Here is a 24,384-nt window from a genome sequence, read left to right as displayed (position 1 = left end):
TTTTGGTGAATAAAATAGCTAGCAGCATATACGCATAAAATGTAAAATGTAAAAGAATTAAATTAAATTCCAGACGAGGAAGTTATACACTCTTACTTGGTGCATCGCGTACACAAAAATGTAATTACGTTATAAATAGTTGAAAGCGTGCCAAGCTTGTGCTGTACCGTGAAAATTTTGCTTCACTTTATATCATTTTAATCTAATAATATTTATTCGTGTACACAAACAGAAAATTATAGCAGCATTCTAATCAGTCGACGTCAAATCAATCTCCAGCAGAGATTATCTGCAGCGTTGAGTTAAATGCGACGAAATGTTTGTTGAATTTATACTAGGCGCTTTTAGTTTTCGAGAGTTATCAGATTGAATACGAACTTTGTCATATTATTACGCGCAACATGAGCTTTCACCGTCGTAGTTAAAGTGCTAGGGAAAAGCAAGATATAGAACGCGCTTTTGTATAATGATTCTCTTTTCTCAACTCTATAGTTTACACTTCACCGGCGCCAATCGCGGTATCAGTTGCGCGAGTTTTGTAAAAGAGTAAAATTCCTTTCAACGGAAAGTGCGCGCCCCTATCCTCATGTGCTTCACAGAAGAATAGTTTCGGGAGTATTCTTTCGGAATGTAACGAGATCCTCCGATGTACTTCGCGTCTGTTGTTGTTAAAACTGAGATTCGAAGCTTCAACTTTATAATACCAGTGCTCAGAAGCTGAGAGATTTCCGGATATCGAATCTGGCTATCGAATCGAGATAAGCTTTTCTTTCAATTGCTGGCGCAATCAATTTTATAAACGGTCCTGCGTTAAGTTATGAATTTTTACGAGCAATCGACGCTCGTAAAAATTGGCCATGGCTCTCCCTTAGACACAGATATGGTTTAAGAAATTCATGATCGATACCGGTATACGAACGTCTGGAAGAAGATGAAGCAAGGAAGCGAAGAGAACGAAAGAGGGTGGAAGGACGATGCTGGGGATGAGATACTTCTCCGGAAATTACGCTCTCTCCGTGAAGGCAGCACTTCCGGTCCGGCTATATATAAGTCGTTTCAGCAAGAAGAATAACCGCAAACGGACGTAGCCCGTAAACTCTTCGTGTCCGAAATGTTTTGTCTGTAGCGTAAAAGCGACGTCTCAGGTATAAAAACACGTCGTTATGTTACACAATTAATCGAAATACGTTTAAAGTTTCGTCAAATTACGACTCTCTGTATTTTACCGAATTGTCCGCACAATATGCAGATTAAGTGGACATACGTATATGTCACGTGAAATATTTCACCATGAGAAAAAGTGCAAACAAAAGTAGCTTTATTCATTATATCCTTTTATGCACAATAACGGACGAATATTGCGATGCTCTTAAAAATATGCAATATGTATATGTACATCGATATAATCCAAATGTAAATTTTCGTTTGTTGATACGTGTATTATAAAACGTTGATATTTATTATTCGTTTTAAGCGTATCGCATAAATCGCGAATATTGTTTTCCAACATTGGACAAATTAAATATATTTAATGAACCGAGAAATTGTATACACACAGAAGTAATACGACACATTTCAGTTTATGAGAAAGTATACCCTACCAATTAATATTAATAACAATACTGTCATGAGATGATCGGCGATTGTTTGTCAAAACAGTTTTATTTGTTTCACGCTGCGCATCGTTTGCAGAATTTTGATATAACGGAATAACGTTACGTAACCACTCGTTTGACGTACATCCGGGTATCGAACGACGGGGGCTTTCAGTTAGTAACATTTCCGCGATTAAATACTGACGGTATATGTATACATTTCCCTCGCAAACTCTGCAGATTCAGAGTTATTATTTATGACTACTATCTCATATATTTGAACACACAAAAGCCAATAACATGTATTTAGTTGGAATAAACCTTGCTTGTCAGCATTGTTTTATACGAAACATTGTACGAATTATATTGCCGCTATGATGTATATCGCACAATTGTACAATATATTTTTAACATGTTTTATTTTTTTTTTTTTTATGTGCAGCTCGTGGGCGGTGAATTCGACATGGAACTGAATTTCGTGATACAGGACGCGCAGAACATCAGGCATATGCTGGAGCTTCTCGATCATTGCCCACCCAATCTCCAGGTAAGTGAACATCGTGACGTTAAACTAGGTCGAATTAATTACGTGCGGAAAATATCTGACGTAAATCCAAGGGGAATGCGGTGGAAAATATTATACGTGCTAGCGGGCGCTTGTCGATATCGTAATATCAGTAATTGAAATTGAAAACGTATTGTATATACACACACACATATATATATATGTTGTATATATGTGTGTGTATGTGTACACAACGCATTTTTTATAAAGCACTTCTCGAGATAGAACACGCGAAGATAGAAAAGTGATTCCTAAGATCCTTCTCGGATATCATCGGATAGAGTGTACAGTGTTGAAGTCTTAAACTACTCATTCTTCTCTCTTCGTATTGACGCTTTTTTACGCAATATAGAAAGAGACTAATTTTTATATCAATTTATAAGATTTCTTATACTTCGCACTTATATAATTTGCGATTTATCTAATTTTTCTATCAGTCGACACATTTTACAAGTATAATCGCGGATCATATGTATGTGCAATTGATACGCGCGTGTTCTATTGTTAATTAAGTTTTTACATTTTTATTTTATAAATGATCGACTGAAATATAATACTCGAATTGAGAATTGTTCAATTCCAAGTAAGTGCTTAACATACACCTAAATAATTCAAATATCTACGTTCAGCGCAATCAACGTTGCGTCTGGCACTATCGTAGAACTTACTACTTCGCCTGCTCCCTTATGTTGCGGCGGAGCAATTCTGTTGCTAAATGCGAATTGTCGTCAGTGAAGAACGAAGCGATCAATACCACGTGTCTCATGTACGCAGTAAGCGCGTTAAATAAAATTGCAATAATTAAAGTTACGTGAAAAAGCGGATGATTTTTTTACGTTGAAATCTCAACGCTGGAACGATGGAAAGTAAATTGTAAAGTAGGACACATACGAATTTTTGATTTTTTTCTCTGTCTCTTTTTCTCTCTTTCTCTCGTTCGCTATTTGACAGAAAAAAAGCGTCAGGACACGCACAATCTCGTCGCACAAAAGGATCGAAATTCATTATGCGGCAAATTTTTCTCGGGTATGACATTTTTTCGATCACGAAGCATATGATTTATTACCGCTTCGAAGCATCGTCCGTGTCCTCCGTTTTTCGTGTCCGTGAAGTATCTAGAAAGGCACATCGATTTTGACGGAAAAATATGATCTCGTGATATCGCACTATCGATAGAAAAATAGTCTATGGTTTAATCTGATCGATATTGATCAATGTAGACACACAGCGACTCTACTGACACATATAATAACTGACCAGGAAAGTGATTTGTCAAGATATTACTGGCAGAAATAAATCGCTCAGTTCATTTCAGCAACTTTGCCACGCGAGTTCTCTATACGATGAGACGATGCGTTTTTTTTTCCATAGAGTAATAAGATTGTACATTCCCGTTAATCGATGACACATAGTTTATTTTCGAATCTTTGCATTTGTCAATTATTTAATTCGTCCTTTGTGTCTTTCTTTAACTTAATTTTTAAGAGAAAAAATTAATCATCATTAACGAGGTTGCATTTAATTAAAAATAAATACGCAACCGCATAGCTTATGTAGATACAACCACTACACAAAAGTATATTTTGCATTTGTGCACAAACACGTTCATATATCTCTTGTCCCATTATATTTGGAACAAACAACATGTTTCTCCCATGACCCCGGGTGCAAAGATTAAAGCAAAAGACTCCGCAAAAAACACCACCTGCTGTGTATCTTCGAAGTTCGTGTACGTCTCGCTTCGTTAAAAGCAACGTACGACTTGGCGAGAAAGGAAAGTAAGGACGGCGAACTTTTGTAAATAATAGCGGGTCCTTAGCCGCCATGTCGGGTGGAGGAAAATCCGTTTACGCTTTCGTCGCTCTTCGCAAACTCATACACGACACTTGAGCCTCCGCTGCAAACTTTTGGCGTGAAAGTAAATAGAAATTTAAACTAGATGGATGAATAGATAAAGTTATGAACATCTTGTTCTTTCGCTGATCATCCGCAGTCCTTTTTTTGTTCATTTGTTTTTGTATTAATAAAAAACGACAAAATCAAATCCAAATTAGATTTATCCGAGCTCATCATATAACAAACAAGGCTTGCCTAGTTGGATTTCTACTTGTGCGAAACTGGTAAGCCATATCTGACAGTTGTTGCTGAGACAATAATTAATTTGTATCGTGTATGGACTAGACATGGAAATGCTCGTTTAAGTGTGGTAGGATCACTATATATGTATAAATGTTAAGATGTACAGTATAGTAGCATCAGAATAAAAGAGCTTGAGTCCATCTATTATGTACAGGATGTCTTACTATTCTTGACATATTTTCCTGAAGTACTTTTCTTTGATATTTTCACGAGATCTTTTTAAAAATTTCCAAGTTTTAATTATAAATTATAATTATTTTGTTAATTAAGCTTTATATATATAAATATTTAACATATTTATAAATTGACATTATCTGTTTTAAATTAAAATGCATTAGAAATTAAAAGAACATAACAATAGTGGTCGTATTTTCTGTATATATATATATATATAATATAATTATAATTTTGGTTGATTAGCGCCAGTTGATATAATCTGTCACTGATCGGTTCTTGCTTAGCTCTATAGTTTAACTTGAGCAGCCTGAAATGTTAATATTATTAAAGGAGTTTCTACGTCGCTTATCCTCGACCGTACATGGACGCTAGGGTTATCTTGCCTCTGTCTAGCTTCTCTTATACACGGTAAATAGCTAGCAAAATACATATGTACATGTATATACAGATTGTTCTAAAACTATTGCTTTATAATTCAATAAAGGCTTGGAGTCTAAGCGGATGAAAAATTGTATTTAAGCAAAGTTTGCTCGAAATTAATCGGAAAGAAAAATACGAATGCTATATATTTACATCTTCAATTTAATTACATTATTGAATTTTTCAATAAAAATCTCTTGGCTTTCAATAGTTTACAACTGTTTGACGTATTAATGCTAAAACATTTTTCGCGTCATTTCTTTAATATCTGTCGTTAGAATATATGGTGGTTTTCAGACTCGCAATATATATATTTCATTGTATGTTTGTTGAGGCCATCCATCTCTTTGAGATCTAAGCCAAGCATAATGGACCAGCGTAATGCTCGCGCGCGAAAGCGTATTCTATCTAAATCTCTAGTACTTTTCTGTTAGAATCTTCGAGCAGACGAATATTCTACAGAAACCGCAAACGTAGCGACGACCACGTTAAAGAGACACAATGCAGTTTGAAAGTGCCATTTGCGACGCATTCGTATTTATGTCACTTTGAGAAATCGACCGAGCTTTGTAAATGAAGAGTTCACTATATATATTGTATTATATTCTCTCTTTTCTCTTTTTTAATCAATATTGTGGAAGTTTTCATCTTACGAAGAATTATGAATTTTCAAGAATAAATGAAACACAACTGATTTTCAAGAATAAGAAATAAACAAGAAATCATAAGATTATTGAATTTACACGATTGTTTTCATTATATCTTCAGAATTAATTCTTCAATGAATAGAATAAAGAATTGAATGCATACAAAGTGATTAATATTAAAAAATAGAGTTAAATTAAATGTATGATACCGTAAAGCAATTTCGTCATTTATGGATGAAGATGCGAATATATACTATGTTTTTGCGAGGAGGGAAATTAAAATGTACGAGACACTGTCTTGAAGGAAATATCAGATAATATAGAAATCTTCACTGCGGAGTGTTATTTCAGGAAATAACGAGAATATGGAAGTAACGATATTCTTTTGACGTACTGTTGTTTACGGTTGATTGGATACATCAAATCTTTGCGTTATATGTTATCGTCTGCTCGTTTAATAAAACACGACATTTCTACACTCGCAATAAAACTTATTACAGCATACTATTACAGCATTTTTCTCTTCTTTTTATCACATATTTGAACGTTAAGATTGACATTGGAAGTTGACATTTCTAGAGAGCTATTTGTCAATATATTTTTTAGAAATTCTGGAAAAATAAAGATAAAATAAAAGAGAAAATAGAGAGAGAGAGAGAGAGAGAAAGAGAGAGAAGACCAGTAGCATTTAAAATTTTTTGTAATAAAATTGAGAAAAAATTTTTATTCTGTTATCATCAATCTATTTGTCCGAAAAACTGTCCGCAAAATACATATATAATATATTGTAAAAGTAATATTTTTATTTTTACTGAATAATGTGCGGGTAAAAATATAATCTAAAAATTTTTGTGATAAATTTGTAGCAGACGCAAACGAGAATATCAGTTTTTCACTACGTAAAATGCAACGATTTGCAACGAGAAATACAGACGTTCGTGAACTCGATTTTATCCTGGTATTATGTCGCATTGTTATTTTGATGAGATGTAAAGCCGGATTACTGTTGGTGAACATTGCACTCTACGTACGATATTTTGCACATATCATAAAAAAATCAATGACATTTTATAGCAATACATGTACGAGTCGTATAGTTAATCTGTGTTTCAAGAGGAGAGTATTTTAATAAATAATTAGTATACATTGAAGTGGTAGAAAAAGAAGCTAGAACATTTTTGCATTAATTTAATTAACTGTTTAAAAATCGTGTGTAGTTTAACAAATTTTATAAATGAAAAAAAAATTTTAATATAATATTTTAAAGCAACAATGACAAGGCTAATATGACTCTGCTCTAACAAGAAATATGTTATAATATTTTGTAACACGTGCACTAATATTCTGTGCTTGGAGATAATGAGCAAAAATTTTAGATAATTATAATTTAAAAATATTAAACATTATGTTATTTTTAATATTTTTAAAATTATGATTTTACCTAAATTTATATATAAATTTTTATTGCTAAAGACTTAATAATTATATTGAGTTTATAATTGAATTATATCTAATGAGAAATTAGATATTAATGGTTGATTAACTACTAAATATTACACAAGATTATTAAAGCCATAGCCTTTAGAATTTGGACCCTATTACTTCCAATTGACAGACTCTGAACTTTCATTAAATTTCATTACGCTTCTATATACTGCGTTCCATTTAGTTTACGTACTATTAACAGCGTTTAAGCGTAATCACATGGATATTGCAGAACCATTTGCAGTCTTCGTAAATTGCGAGATGAGTTATGGATGTACCCGATATTGCAGGAAACGCATATAGACTGTAATTTCGACGAATATGTTATTCCTTTCTTCCGAGAAAAAATACAATGTTTGATCAACAAACTGCTATTCATCAATATTTTCCGAAAAAGGAATTTGATGTATGTACACGTTTATAGATCAATGTGAATAATTTTGGTTCTACAATTTAAGAGAGAAAAGATTTATCGTATACAAGAGAGAGAAAAAATGTTTCGGTTTAGGTTCTCTACGTTGATATATAGAGAGACATATGCTTCTATATTATAAAGAAAATCAATAAATAAAATTGAATAAATGAAATAATAAATTAGTTCTTCTTAACAAATATGCAGAAGATATTTACACACTATTGGATAGATATATGAAAATGTTTTAATCATATTTATATATAAGATAAATATTTCTCGAGGAGAAGCTAGAATCGATATTTAGCGTCATTTAATATGCACGGTTCTATCTAGTTTATACAAATAAACTTCAAGCCAAGAAATGCTAGATAAATATGTGCAAAGAGAAAGAGAGAGAGAGAGAGAGAGAGAGAGAGAGAGAGAGAGAGCTATGAGTTATGAAATTGGCAATTTGCTTGTATTTTATGTTTCATATACAATTGCTCTTGTGGATTATTACACTTCAATTATTTATAAACATTCATAACGACAGTGATATCAACTAATTGCATTATTACAGAGAATAGTACACACTATATCTGTAGCGAATAATTTATTCGTACGCTAGAGGGATCCGACGATTTCCGTAATGTAATTTCCTTCTACGCGGGTGGAGCTGGAGATCAATGGCGAAATTAAATGTCAAATATTAATGCGGGCGATTAGCAATGGACTGTAACACAATAAAGCAAAGATCGCGTATCTTGTCTTGTCACAGTGCGTTTGTTCAAGTCAGATTATACTTTGTCGATCGTGTTAGGTAAATTTTACATTTGAATTTATGACAAATTTTCAGCAATTAATTGTTCGTAATAGATTCGATTATCATTGTATTATATATTACAGAAATATTTTAGTTCGAATGAAACAGCTATATGCATATCTGCAAGAATGTATAACTGTAATTTCCTGATTTTTATTCAATTATTCGATAATTATTACTCTGCACAGGTATTCCATCCTATTGTATGTCGTTAATGAATTATTAATTATTAGAATGAGATTAGCATAGTATGCATATCGTTTTGATATCGTTCTTCAATACTTTTTAACATTTACAATTATGCTTTTTTATTTCTATATAATTTTTTTACAATATTACCTTCTAATATCACACACAGATGTAATACGCAGTATAAAATATTATTTAAAATCAAATCTATTATTTTAAAATCATGTTTGAAGTTCGCTTTTACGGAAACAGATATCCAAGAGCACTTCCACGCGAGATCTCTCCTTCTCGTTATCTTTCTCGTGTAATAGAGCTCGACTTTAAGTTAAAAGATATCGTTTAAAGATCTTTCAGTTATCTACGTGGAAAAGCAAACTTGCACGAGGGTTAAAGTAAAGGGTTTCATCTTTCCAAAGATAGACATCTACGCTTGTGTCCGAGATGAGAAAAGAAGTATCGACGAACTAATAAGGTATACGTGTAAAACGAGCTCATTAAATTAGCTGTTCGAGTTCTCAAGCGTAGATATCAAACACTAGTCAAAGAGTTCGCTACTCGATTGCACGTGCGCGTCGTCTAATTATCATATATCAAGTCGAGCAATAGCGTTCGCGATTTTGCGGCACGGAGGTTTACGACGTTTCACCAGAGCACAGGAAGCTGCGGAACGCCAGGGTGGTTGGGTGGCTCTCTCTCTCTCTCTCTCTCTCTCCCTCTTTCGCGGTTATAATTTTCATTCCTGCGTCACACAATTGCATTTCCCACTCGTGTTACACGCCGACGACACATTTACACGCCCCTGTACACGTGTGTGACGCCTGTACGCACACGTGTCCGCACACCTTGGGTTATTAACCCGGAGCGGAATATTAATCCTGGTTAGGGGCAAGTGCCGCGATAATGGTGACACTTGCGTCGCGATCACGCCAGAATTTATGCCGGCGAATCTCGTGACGCGGCTTATATTCCGGCAAATCGACCGGCGTCAATTAATCGCATGGTTTCATTCGTTTGCTCGTACAATTCATTGAAGTTTATTTCGGTTTATTTCGGGCTTTTTTGGTGAAATAACTGGAGAGGATAATCGAAACTAAGCGGTACTACTAATTATAATTTGGGACGGATAGAAGATAAAAAAGGTTTTAAAAAATGTGTGTAGAGACGTACATACATATGCGATATATTGTACATGAAAGAAATTTTTATACTAATTTATATTTCTATATAATAGTGATATTTGCCATTAATCATGACAAATTTCCGAATCAGCGGACTGTTTTCTCTGGTATTAAAAATTGACAAACTAGTCCACATACTAGTTATACATGTATGATTGTTTAAAATAGCAATTGTGTTGGGAAACACGCCTCGAGCGTGTTGATTTACGAAATTTTAGAAACTACTTTCTTGATTACATTAAATGCAACAAATGCAAATTCCAAACTTAACTTTGGTCTAACATATTTATCCAACTTAAACATTGAAAGTTCTACTAAAGAAAATTGAGTTTCTCTCTTCCTCTCTCTCTTGCGCTTCTGGAATACATATCATTAACAATTGAAGAGAGGTAGATATGTCAAGCTTTTAGGGAAAGTTTTCGTAACATTTTCCGCATAAAGTTACATGTTCTGCTGATACTCGCTAACCGGCCATATTTCTATAAAAATTTCATAGCAAGTTATGTACTATACATATATCACACAGCATGTGCGCTTATATTTCCCTGCACTGCAGTAACTGAGCAGCAACAAGAAAATGATTTCTTGCCTCGACAGTTTCGTGACGTAACCAACCGCAGAGAATAGTTACAATAAACTAAATAGTTAATAAATAATGATAAACCAACTAATAAGATACAAAAATATCTTCGAAGGAAGATGATGTGAGAATTAAAAGAAAGATGTAATATTTTTCTGTCAAGTGCACACAGACCATCCAATATTAAAGTGCAACATAAATTTTGATCTGTAATATGTTCTCTGTCCGCTTATCAACGTCATTCGGGAAAAAGCTTTGTGTTATTGATTTACGAACGTTTGCGCGCTAAATCATGGGGTCCGTTTGAACCAATTTAGTGGACGGTCGACAAGTTTTTGAATGAGCACTCTACGTAACAAGAGTACCGTTCGATTTTCATCCCTCCAGTTTTCATAACTGCATGCTGCTGCGTTAGCAGACCCTCTCTCTCTCTCTCTCTCTCTCTCTCTCTCTCTCTCTCTTCTTTCTCTCTCGCGGAGAATATTCTAGTATCGAGTGCTCGTCAATCCAAATGCAGATGTACACACGGGATACTCTCGAATGATTCGAGTTGAAAATATCAGCGGGATGAAGGCGGGATGAAGACAACGAGGAGGCGATCGAGTGGACATGCTCGAGCGGAGATTCGACGTCGTTACGCCATTGCGTGAGCAGAATATATTGATTTATCACGGCGTCCACCCCGATCACAGCGTCTCTCTCTCTCTTTCTCCTTCTCCCTCTCGAGATCCCTCTCTCTCTCTCTCTATCTCGCAGCCGTTACCTCATCGCGCCGCGTTGCCTCTCTGAATTTCTCCTCGTCACTTCCAACTCTCGCGCGCCCGACTCTGTCTTCGATTGTGGAAATCCTCGTTTCCCGCCCGTGCGCGCGAGCTGTACTTCAACTCCGATTCACCCCTATCGACGTTCCGTTCGTGCGACATCCGTGCGGAGCATTATTGTCCCCGGTATTGACGATGTCGCCCTTGTTATGCCCGGACTCCGCGCATTGATCCACGCGGGATATATCCATATCTGCACACTCGTGGCCTGTGTCGGTGATATTATGCCGCGTGACGAGTCTTCGCACCGCCCGGAATTTCTTCCCATTTGTCGTCGAAAGACATCGGGGAAGAATGTGCACCTGTGTATTGCGTGCGATGACGACAGATTTCCGATTATATGTAGAATCGATCACTTTGCCTTTCGTTACTGTTACCTTACTACTGCTACATTGCATATGATTTCAACATATATCTATAATCGAATATGCAAAATATTTTTTTTTTACCTTGCTACACTTAAATAATATGACACAGATGTGATTTAATTTTCAAATAAATATAAATTTTAGAAATGCAGAGTTCGCTAGAGTTTGATAGAATTAAGATTATATAAGCGCATAAAATTCTCTTGCCTTATTATATAGTTTATATTTCATATAAAGTTATTTCATATCGGTGATTTTTGTAGTATTTATTAATATTCGGGAATAACGTTTTCTTATCCATTCAATTGCGCATGAGAAACGTCGATCTTTTCCACGTTAGAGTAGACTATAAAAAGAGGGAAAAAAAATTACCAGTGTAGGCTCTGATGCAACTTTCCATGCTGACATTGCATCTCGACTACAGCCGAGCTTTACCGCGAAAATTCAAACGGCAGGAGCTCTCGAGTCTCAAGCGTCTAAACATTCCGTGGATGTAATCGAGTCGGTGCAATTGCACCCGATGTAGATGGCTCGGTGCAGTGGAAAATCGGAAATTCGTGAGACATCGTCAACGATGGCCGCGTATTTCCATCTTTAGCGTGCCATATTCCCGTGTAATACGGGTTAGAATGGTTAGTCGGTATCTCGTACAATTCCAACTCCAAAAGTCGCTTACATACATACGCATACGCTGTGGAGCCTGGAGATCTATCTTCGTTATCCAAATACCGTCCGATGATTAATCATTATTACGGATGTTTAGCAAATTTTTATCGGAAGCGCAGAGTTACTGCATTTGGCGTGCTCGGACAAAGAGAGTAATTAAGAAATGCAGCATTAAGCGAGCATAAAAAAGTAAGGGAAAAAAAAGAGGAAGGAACAATGAGAAACACGTAGTCTTAATGTCTGTTTCTTTTATCTTAAAAAGAAAGCGAGAGGAGGAAGGGGAAGAGAGAGAGAGAGAGAGAGGGGTAAGAACGCTCTTAATATTTTAGAGAAAGGAAAGGCAGTCTAATATCATTTACATCAAAGGGTGGGTAATGGCTCCTCGGTGCTTTATTAGCGCGCTCAAAGCCCGTTTTACGTAAGTAAAACGAATGAGTATTAATGAGGAACAATTCGTCGTGATTTGCACATAGTCCCAAAGGCACCGAAGTGGGGAGATAATGAGGCATCAGCATGCAAGATAGTACCGCTATTGCAGCCTCTTTAAAACTAGTTTGCCGAGGATCATGTATAGTACTAGTCTCGGCGAGAAGGCGCAGAGGCGTTAAAGTTTAAAATGCTACACCTACGCGTGAACAATGCGTAACGTAGCGGGATTTGTAAGTTATTCACGGACCATGCGTTTTATATTTTTATGAGCTGAGCGCTCGAGCAGAGCTTGGATAAACAGAGAAGAAAAATATGACGGAAAGAATGTGCGCGATGACATTTAGAAAATTATTAAAGGGCACGAGAATGAAACTTTAAACATTGTTCGCATATAGGATCTAGCACAATTTTCACCCAGCCAATTATTTCCCATCGGTACGTTTAATGAGATTTCTGACTTTATGCGCGTGTACATACATTATTTTTCTTAATTGGCCTTTGTAAAAAAATTATACTAGACGCACGAAAATATTCGAGAAGATAATATACTATTTAATAATATTTTAATTTTCGATATTAATATACATATATAAAAGGCTGCAAGATTAAAAAGCGTAAATACGAAGTTTGATCTTTTGTAACGAACAATCGAACGTATCGATTTCTAAAGAAAAGAAGCGGTTTCGTCAGCACATACAGAGTCGAAGGCTGTACTAACGGTATATCGATATGCTGATGAGGATTTAGTTCCACATCACGCTTCCCTGACATTGTATCCACTGGCATAAAGGGAGAAACGAGCCATCCAGAAAGGCGACTGCTCCCTGTTCGATACCCAACCGGGATGCGTTCTGATACCAGGGGTAAGTCTTGCCCTCTTCTTTGCTCGCTATACGATCTACTTGCCCTTTCCTTCGACGACAGTTCGCATCGATCCATCGCACTGGAAAATTATTCCACAGAGGGGGCTCTCCCGGGAAAAGCTTTTGCCCACCGAGTTTCTCTCGTCACCGATTGCGCGATCCCGGCGAATCGAGGGATGAGCGACCATGCTGACGTCACTGTCGATAACTTAGAAATTCTCGTTTCGAGCTGTATGCACAGTCAAGGCACTGGGCCGGAAAAGCGTGAGACATAAGGGCTTTACAGCGTTTAACGGGGGTTAAAATTATCGGAGCGTCTGCCTTGTTCGCGCTATCGATCACGTTTGCACATAAGTAAGTGTATATGAGAACAAATGAGAATAATATTTCATATTTAAAAATATGCGAAAATATCGCGCGAAGCTAAGCGCACGATGTATACATTTTATTTACAAACCGCTCACACGTTTTCGAGAAATGCTGGGCGTTGAATCGTGTAAGAAGATATATAAACTGCGATCTGTCAAAAATGCAATAGGCTGGCTGCGTGAGTTATCCCGCATCGTCGATTCTTTCATATTTCTTGACAAATCCAGAAGCGACTTTTCGCGAGATGAAAATATCTTATATAGTAAATATTTCAATATTAAATATTTCATACATTATATTTTAAAGTAAGGTTCTAAAATTCATACAAAATTTGGTAAATCAATTTTAGAAATTTAATGCATCTGCAGCATATGGCATCTCCAGACCTGCAACAATATGAAAAGCAATATCTCGTTCTATGTTGAAACTTACGCACAAAAATGATAGCAGATGCTTGTATTTGCTTACGCTGATAGGCTTCTGGCTTTTGAGCCTTGAAATTTTCAACATTTCGTTTCGCGAGACTCCGCATTACGATATGAGGAAATACTTATCGAAAAAAACTCACGCTATATAAAAAGAAATATTACATATTGATTCATAAATTTGATTCAGTTGTTGCGCTTTCCACGCGCAGGGCGCAATAAAGGCATTTATCCATAAAATAACGCGGCCTAAAACGTTCACGTTATGATATCGGCGGGTGGAGAGCGTTATAAAGATTTTTTGCGAACATGTTTGGGTTGAATAAAATATTTTATAAAAGTGCAACAACCTCCGATACAAATTATTCCCTTTACGTTTTATGATATAAATGTAATTGGAAGTGAAAACATATTTATCAGCGTTATAAATTCCCTCCGGCGTTTTAGTATGATCAGATATTATGTTATTAATTTCACGTAATAAAATTATGATGAGAGATTTTTGTAGCGCGATTACGAGCTTCCGAAATTGAAAATTAGTACAACGAATGTAATCTGGTTGCAGTTGACGATTAAGACCTATTATAACTGATTTATTGAAAATCGTAAAGCTTCAATTTTCATTCGAAAAATGGACAACGGCTTTTATTCGCTTCACCTTATTCGTCGACGTCTTCAGGTCTTGACTTGCGCTCCGATCATGCCCGTGCTTTATTGCCAATCAGAGACTAAGAAGAGAAATGGTGCTCGTCAACTCGCGAACAAAACGAAGTGAAAATTCCGGCGCAGGAACGATCTCTATCTTTCTTTTCCTTTTTACGGCGCACTCGAGAAAGCGATGAACGTTAGTACGATCTGTAATCTGCTGCATAAGATGCTCCTTTTTAATTAAGAATCCATGCATCAAATTTCTGACACTGGTATATAGAAAATTATCACAAATTATCTTTATTTTTGTATAACTAAATTTTTAATTTTTATTCTTTGATGAATAATTTGAATTATATTTTATATCCTCACGTGCTTGTATATTTATAAAATACATGTATATATAAAATGTCGATTTTTTCCAAAATACACGATCAAGCAATTTTTCTCCAAATAGAGTTACTAATATATATATAACATAAATATATATATATATATATATATATATATATAACACCTTTTTTCTTCAATAGTATTTTACGTATAGGAAAGCGGATTACTTTGCGAAACGCCCGGTGTACATCATCTTGCGCGATTTCAATTTTCCGCCCAACTCACAGTACGCTTTCGCGATTTTCCCCACAACGGCGCACCGCTGATCGTTACGCGTCGTTGCACAAAGAGATCCGCGCCGCTGTTTCACTCATTGTCAGACCTTTTTATATTTTTCTTTTTATTTCTTTGCGAGAGCGTATCTGCATGTTCGATTGAACCGCGGCAGCAGCAACGGCGATGACTCACCCTGCCGACAACCCTTGATATAGTAGTAGTAGCATGCATATATGCCCGCAGTCATACATACATATATCGCGCCCTTTATCAGGCGGTTGTCGACGGTGGACTTAATTAATGTCGTTTTATCTCGTCCTGGTGACCGCAAACTTTATATGTCGGCGTCCGCTTTAATTTAACGTACCACTCTGACGCGCGCACGTCTCGGAATAATGATTCATTTTACCGAATCGCTCGTTACATATCGGATGCTTCGGAGATTATGATAGGAAGAATTTTCCGCTGCTATATTTGCTCGAGAATTTACCTCTTCCTTCGAACACACAGACGCTTCCCGTCGGTCGAGAAAGTTCGCTCGATTCTCTCGGCTTCTCTTCGCTGCGGAAACGATACGGAAAAAAAGGCAGGGGGTTGCAATTGCAAACATCCGAACGAACGGCAGTTATATCTCCGGCGCTGCGGAGGATCCAATCGACGCGCCATTTAACGATCAGGAAAAAAAACGGTATTTTCACCGTACCGATTTTACGGAATTCTACACATTCCAGAGAACGTTCGCAGTAGTGGTGCATGAGTTCAATCAGACGATACGCTGTTTTTCGAGAGAGCTAGCGAAAAATTCCGGAAACTTTATTTTAATTAGAAGAACGTCTGTGTCTGTGGCAGAGAGTTTCACTTGTCGACTTTTAATTGGCGCGAAAAGGCAACTTCTGTATCGAGTCTCTCAAAATATCTTTCGGTGTCTCATTTTTTCTTGTCGCGGGAGTTTGAAGTAACATAAATCGCTCGTGTGACGACACACGTCCATTTTCGTGAAATATTTCGGACGACCTATTAGAGTCTGGAGTCCCGTAATTTCATAAAACTGCAGTATGTCAAATTACTGTCCAAGTAACTCGCCGTCGACAGAAAAGAATTTGCGCGTAACAACGTTACTCAACGCTGCGGTTGAAATTCTGTTGTCTTTGCACGAACGTAACACGTCATGTTATTCAATAATCTAACATTGAGATTGTACTTGGCAGGAACTTATTCAATTCACCTAGAGGTACCGCATTAATCGCGATAATAAATAATTAAAATTAAAATTTCGAGTGCATATGAGAATAAACAGGACAATAGCTAACACTAAAATAATCCTCCAAAACTCAATAAAACTGATTCAATTTTTAAAAATTAATATTTCAATATTAAATCATATTTTTTAAAAGCTAAAATATTTTGCGAAATAAAGAAATAAATATTTAAGATATTACACGATTTTAACGGCATCAAGTAAACATTATGATGGTAATAGAAGTCCTGGTTTGAGAATCGTCTTATAAAAGTATAGTATTATGGCGTTGCAACTGCGTAGCATGGTTTATATATTGCAGACTAAATTATATATGATAACAGTATAGACGCAGTATATAGTGTGCACGTAATTATTACGATGTAATATCTAAAAGCGGGTTAACATTGGATTATATGTGTATATTATATGATGAAAATCTACCAACATCTAGTAATCTAGACGATATACGAAGGGTATTCTAACATGAGAGAAATAATAATCTTTCTTTTTATCTTGATAAATGAAAACTTTACGGAAGTCCTGAATATGCATGTAAAGTAAAATTATAGACGATAATGATAGTTAATTGCAAAACATGGGTGGATAATATCCAGTGGAGGAAACTTTGACATTGTTAGTCCACGTTGCGGCTTTAATACCTCTTTAGGTACTCTATCATTGGACCGATACATCAAGCTTGACCTGTTGGAACTTGGGTAGTTCTCTCTCATTCACCAAAGATGACTTTGCTCGTCGGGCCATTTGGGAACCGAAACTCGTCGCGCGCAGGAAGTTTAAAATGCATCGTGAAGACGTAGGCAGACATCTCCTGGGACGGCAGTCTCCCGCGGAGTTGTTGTTTTATTCTGCTCTCAAGCATTCGCGAAGTTACATTTCAATCCAAAGACGGAAGGGCGGTGTCAGGTGAGAAAACCCGAAGACGCGCCCCATCGTGTACAGAGTATTCGTCAACGTGCACGGAATCGCGAACGGTGTTCAATCTTATTTGGGTTTATCTCCATAAATCCCCGTTAAATTTGCACGTGCGAGATCTCGGCGCGTGCGTGTACGAGGACTCGTGTATATATATATATTCGGGCTAGAGTGGCGCCCAAGAAATTTCCACTCGTCCTGAGAGACGACTAATGACTGGTGATGTTGTCGACTGAGTGATGTGTCACGTGTAGCATCGTCTTCTCTCTGTTTTTACTGTCGGGTGTTGGTAAGGGAGTCACGGCTCTGCTTCCTTCCTGACGATGGTCACCGTTAGGGAGACACTCCGACGGCCGGACGGTTTGAATAGGGAGGAGAATGATACTTAATTTATTTGCGGATTCTACTGAAGAAGACCCGAAGTGGGTCGAAACGTTTAGAATTTAATAAATGAGTTTGATTTGAGATCTCATTTTAATTTATTAATTTTGTGCATGTCATCCGCATAGGCTCCGATTGCCGTCGATATTTTATTTTTAATATTTTAATATTGCGTTCTCTCAACCAAATATTTCGCAATTATTATATAATATCTTTTCTAATTATTTATTATTAATTATTTTCATATTTTATTATTAGATACGAAAATATTCGGAAGAATATAGTATGTAACTTGATTTTTCTGGAACACGAATTGATTTTGGGGAATGTCTGATTTAAAATTTTAGAAATATATGGTGCTTAACTGCGATTATCGAGAACAATATGTGATGAAACGAATGTAGGTCAATCACAGTTTAGATATCAACTCTCCGAACCATTTTCCGCTAGATGCAAAAATCAATTTTCTGTAAAGTTCCTCTGAATCGAGAATGACGACATGAACCATTAAGCTCATAAATTGCTCGGAATTTATTTATATATTTTTGAGTATATATACACTCTTACGATATTTTAATATAATAATTAAATGTCATGATAATTATAAAATAATTATTTTAAATAAATATGATATATAGGTATTGATATTATATTTATTACGCTTTAAAAATTTATAGAATTCAACATAAACTATACGGATGTACAGACAAGCTGTCTATTGCCTTGGTTTAGAATATATCACGCGGCTAAGTTTCCGAAGAACGCAATCAATCCGTGTCTACTCTCCAGGTACTCCATATATATTACGTTAGTTTCTAAACTTCGCAGCTACCGTTCAATACAGAATCGTCGGTTGCCGGATCACGCTTCTAATTAACTATGGCTCTCTCGAATACAAATCAATATAATGTTTGCGTCATCAATTAATTCGAATCAAGTAATGCAAACATTTACCATTAGAACAATATTAATGATACATTGATACAAGGAGTAATATATCGCGTCCCGTTTTTGGAATGACACTTATAAATATTAGAAGAAAGGGTCTCTTGCCCGCATGCAATATTTATTTAATCGTACAACGTTCTCTTTGTCCTCTCCGTATTTCGCTTTGATTTATTAGCGACGTAACAAAATTACGTTTGCAGTATGTACCTCCTTCGAATAACAATGACACTAGGCGAAGGCTTTTACTTATGTAAATTAAAGTATTCTTAACCGAGTGCTATTTCCGAGAAGTTCTCGGAATAAGTATTTTACGAGAAAATGTTTCGTTTATCCCACGATAACATTTCTCATCAAAAACAATTGCGAGATTTCGCACTCGTAAAGTTTTTCGCGTGTCGCGGTAGAAAAAATACACTCCGCAAGAACTTTTTTAAACACAACATAAATATCAAAGTTTATTACATTCTCTCAAGATATTTCATTAAAGTTATACAAGTAACCTGCATTAAGATGGTTCTAATTACATTTTTTTACATTTCACAATATACAATATATAAATATATATATATCTTTTCAATTGCCATTTTACAAAATGTATCCGGAAAAGAAATTTCAACCGAGATAAAAGAGAGAAAGAGTTTTTTACTAAATGTCTATTCAGTTTACGTCAGGATATCACGTAAAGACGTCAATATGCTTGCATACGTTATACATTTTCTTTTTTACTGTTCTCTTTTTCCAAGCATGGCCATTTAATCTTTAATATTACATCTTTGCCTACGGAGATTGTCGGATTAAAGCGGATATCCCTCTTTACTTTTCTTGGGTGTGTCGTATAGTGCGCTTGAAACCGGTAGGAATCCAAAGCGGTAATGAGCGAGATCGTTTTTAGTATTCGACGATCGCTTCGCGTATCTCGACGATTTTGCGAGTCCGAACGCAAATACGTTTTAGATAAGAGGCAGAGTTGCGCCATAGTGAATTGCGAGATCGGCGCAAAGTCTCGCTTGTGGTATTAACGTTGTATTAACCCTTGTAACAATGCATCGCGCGAATAAGTTTTTCAAGCATTTCCACGCCTCGGAGAACTTTACGTCTCCTCTTTGTGCACGCTAAGAAATCCCGCACCGGTTTTTACGGTTCCGCGCTTTTCTCGAAATAACTCTCAGCCTCTTGTTTCTGCCTCACTCTCTCTCTCTCTCTTCTTCTCTTTCTCGCCTTTCCCGTCTCCATTTCTCTAGCTCGTTTCTAGTGTGAAAAATCGTGGCTTTCGAGTGATGGAGCTTTTTTGGGAGAAAATAGCAAAGAAGCAACTATTTGAGCTGATCGTAAGATCTCATAAATCTTTGTAAGAACGGAAGCAATCAAGCGACTAGCTAAACGATATTATGTATTTTGTAACATTTGATAAATGTTTTCTAAACATTAGCTAGTAATGAGTATTTTTTAAAACATATACTGTTTTGTGAAAAAGAAGAATAACTATATTTTTAATTTATATACTACAATTAATTTATTTTAATACTATTTGATATTGTGATACAATAGTGAATAACTACATATATCATTGAATTATTATAAATAATTGTGCTCTGCACAATAAATAATTAACATTTCGCGTATTATTCAAAAACTACAATAAAATATTTTAATTTAAATTTTTTTATATTAAAGTATTTTTATCACATTTTTTGTCAGTACATGCAAAGTTACATCGTATACTTATGCAGTATGTGCGTCACAAAATTTACCTTTTAACACACGCACATGCATGATATACCTAGCCGTACTCATATGATATACTTGGACGCAAAATATGTACATAGCTATGAAGCACCTCGCCGCATATTATTTTGTGTGCAAATACGTTGCAGTCTGCGTATCCCGGAGGATTCTGTTTAATTAGCGGTATAGTGCTAGTTTCACATAAACATCATAATGACTCAGTGTTGCCAAAACATGACACGAATTTTACGACTTTTGGCTCGCGATGAGAACTAACTCTATCACTCATAAAACTTCCAAAATTTTTGCTCGACCCTTACGAAATGTTTTCTATACGCGAACGGAATAAATACTTACATTTGTTTTTTGCCAAAGTTGATCATCGGCTCTCATCGTTATTTATTACACAGGTTCCGATATCATCGCGGACAGATTGCTTTAACGTAGTTGCGTTTCGCGCATCGCAATTTTCTTTTTAGCATAGATAAAAGCAGCAATAAATGAGATCGTTGGAAGACAATAAAACTAAAATAGACATCTTACAATCGAGAAGCTTTGATCGAATCCAGAGGAAAGTCGAGTCTTATGTCCGAATACCCTCCAACGCCTGCGTCATACGAAGCTGATAAGATAGAGAGTGACGGGATGATGAGATCAGGATACCGGAACTGGGCAGTCCTGCGTGTGATAGCCTCTTACTCGATTGCATTCTGATCGAAACGGCTCGCCCAATGGCACTACGCGGTGCATTGAATTGTGATATTGAAAGCTATCCTCCTATCGTTGCTATGCAGAGTAATTATAACACTTTAGGACATTTATTATTTTATTCAATTCTCCTTTAAAGAAGGAGATTTTGCAAATTGTGCATTTTTTTCTATTACTATTCTATTAACTATTGTCGAGCAAAAGTTAATTTAAATTATATGTTAATTATCTCTTAGATATCTTTTAGAAATGTTTGTAGACAAAAATTTTGTGAAAATGTGAGAAGAGAAAATAATTTTAGAGAAAAAATTTCTCTTTTACATATTTAGCATTTATAGCTCACGCATAGGCCGCACATGTGTTAGTGTGTTTAGAGTAAATATTAAATATTAAATATTAAAGAGATTAGTAAAGAATGTTTTAAGAAACTTAACTTTTTTCAAAGTTTCGAGAAAAAATCGTAATCGTTGCGTTATCGAGGTTCTTCGTGAGTGAACAGCAAACGGCAGAGATTACGTTCTTAAATTTTTACGCGGGAGCAATTCTTGGTCGACATCATCGATTGCATTAAGACAACGGTTGTTACCTATCGTATCCAGAATTGTAGGAACGCCTTTTCACACAAAAGTCTATTCTGCGATAAGAAAAAGAAACGTCGGCGAGTTCTTGTGGAAAAGCACCAGGCATTTTGTCCTCCATAATCCACAATATTGCTCATCGCGATAGCCCTGAGAGGGTTTGGAATAAAAATCAGATCGAATCTTCTGACATTACACCCTGTTTAGCGCCTGACTGACAGACGATTCCTATAAATCAGATAAATTCTACTCAGTCATTTCGCTTATGAAACTATTTGAACGAACGTTTCCAATATGAGACGCGACTTTTAAATCGTTTTAACACTTTTATTACCCTCGCTTCAATCTTCAAACGTGTCGTAGCTCTGCTATTTTCGATTCTTCATCGCGTACTTCGTCATAAAAATCTAACGCCCTTTTTCAAGCACTTTTACGCGAATGTCGAGATCGTAGAAGATTTCTTTTTCTTGCTCGCGATGAGAAACGCAACGGTCAGCATTCCGATTCATTGTTATCTCTTTTGATGGAATCGTGTAATCATTGCATTTGTATATCGTGTATGGGGCTATGGAGATAGTTGCTGTTCCGCAATGCGCAAATTCGCGTCAGCCGATTATTCGCGATATTTTTTTTCACGAAAAAAGTTTTATAGTACTTAAAGAGACTATAACGTAAATGAATAACTATTACATAATATTGTTTATAATTTAAGAGCTGGTGAAGTTTTTTATATTTATGCAGGGTTATAATGTTCCAAGTATAATTATGCACTATTTTATATAGCGAAGAATATAGGTGTATATAGTATCGCGGAAAAAAATTTTACATGCATAAATGGATGAAAATTTGTTTGAATAAGCTTTTTTATGCATTTTGTGCATATTAAAATTAAATTTTTTGTTTCAAAAAAGGAAAATGTTGATTTTTTTCTATTTACAACCGTAGTAAGTTAAAGGGAGAAAGATAATTTCTGAGTTTTCATTATTTCATTGGTTTATGGAAATAAAATGTATCTTCGAGGTTTCTTAGTGAAGAGAAAAGCTGGCAGAAGGATTTCAAATGATTGATCACTTCGTCGAAGAAGAGTGATTTGCTAAAGAAAACTGACGTTTTATACAATAGATTAGTGAGAAATTATCTAAAAATGTATCATAATTTGCATGTCTTATCAATTAATATAATAATCACTTTTTAGATGAATATTTTTAAAAAATTATTTTTTTTCAATTTGATTGAATGTACATGTAAGATATACAAATTATGTAACGTGTTATGCATATACAATTGTTTTGTTACCAATTATTGTTTAGCCTATAATTAACTGTTCCATATATATAATTTCATTTAACATATTTGGACATCGCGCGACACTTCTGTGACGGTTTTAATTATAGCGAATTATAATGTTGTTTGCATCCGCGAACAAGTTCGTGATTTGACATATAGATATATTCATTTATCCAGAGAAGGTAGCCGGTATACATATAACTGGAGATGTTAGAGAAGAGGCTTGTACTATTTTGCATGATATAATATTATGTAATCGATTTATTAGAATTTGCATCATAATCCGTAATATTTCATTATATATAGACAATACATATTTATTATTTATTAATATTATTTTATTATAAAAACTTTAATATTAAGTAAAAAAAAATATAATAATTAACAAATATAAATGATTACTTTACAGTATATATGGTATATGTATATATATATATATATTTAAATATGTATATAATAAATATGTATATATATATATAAATATTATGATAAATAAATAAACATAATATATACTAGGTTTAAAAATACTAAACTCACAAATGTTAAACATCTATTATTGCAGAAGCAGCTTTTGAGGGATTTTTGTACGAGTGAATATCGATCTTTCTTCAAAGACATTCACAGATGACCATGGTTCGTTAGTCACAGAACTAAACTATTAGATAAATGGCAGCTTCGATTAGCAGCGTGACACTCTGTATTTTGACGAACAAATTTTTCATTTTTTGCCAGTCGCATAAAGGTACCCGCGTACATTTTCAACCCCACTAATAAGAATTCTCGTTTCGCTCCGCTATGACGGATTTTTTCCCTGACTTGGCAAAAGAGTTTCACAACGATAAAAGCGGGTGAAAAGGGCACAATCGCGTCCAACAAAGGGGAGAATTCAGTTTCGCGAAAAATCGACAATTCGGCTCGCAAAAACGCGGCATGTAATCTCGTTGCATGTGTCAACTAGGTCGTCTGTGATTGACGGATTTGAATCACCGTCGAAAGTAGCTCCATTATTTCGTGGCACGTATTTCCTCGCCCTTTCGTCGCTCTTCTCTCCTTCTTTATTCACTACCGCGCTTTTATCTCAACACACACACGCACATTTTTCTTTACACGGACATATCCGTAAACCACTCTATTTTCTTCCGAGTTATCTCGTTATCGTTTGACATGGTGGTGTTTGTACTTTTGACCTCTACT

At 35.6% G+C, this 24,384-nt stretch overlaps 1 protein-coding gene across 1 annotated transcript in view; it reads left to right on the top strand.

Annotated features, from left to right (window-relative positions):
- The window catches only part of rg (A kinase anchor protein rugose), a 319,999-nt gene that overhangs the window by 190,405 nt on the left and 105,210 nt on the right, over window positions 1-24,384 (top strand). The window contains 1 exon segment of the mRNA XM_085488562.1: window positions 2,038-2,142. Coding sequence (XP_085344688.1) covers window positions 2,038-2,142 — 105 coding nt within the window.

This window comes from Nylanderia fulva, unplaced genomic scaffold, assembly GCF_048542155.1.
Source record: "Nylanderia fulva isolate GAGA-0341 unplaced genomic scaffold, ASM4854215v1 Scaffold7, whole genome shotgun sequence".
Lineage (NCBI taxonomy): Eukaryota > Metazoa > Arthropoda > Insecta > Hymenoptera > Formicidae > Nylanderia > Nylanderia fulva.
This window is presented reverse-complemented; position numbering and strand designations above follow the sequence as displayed.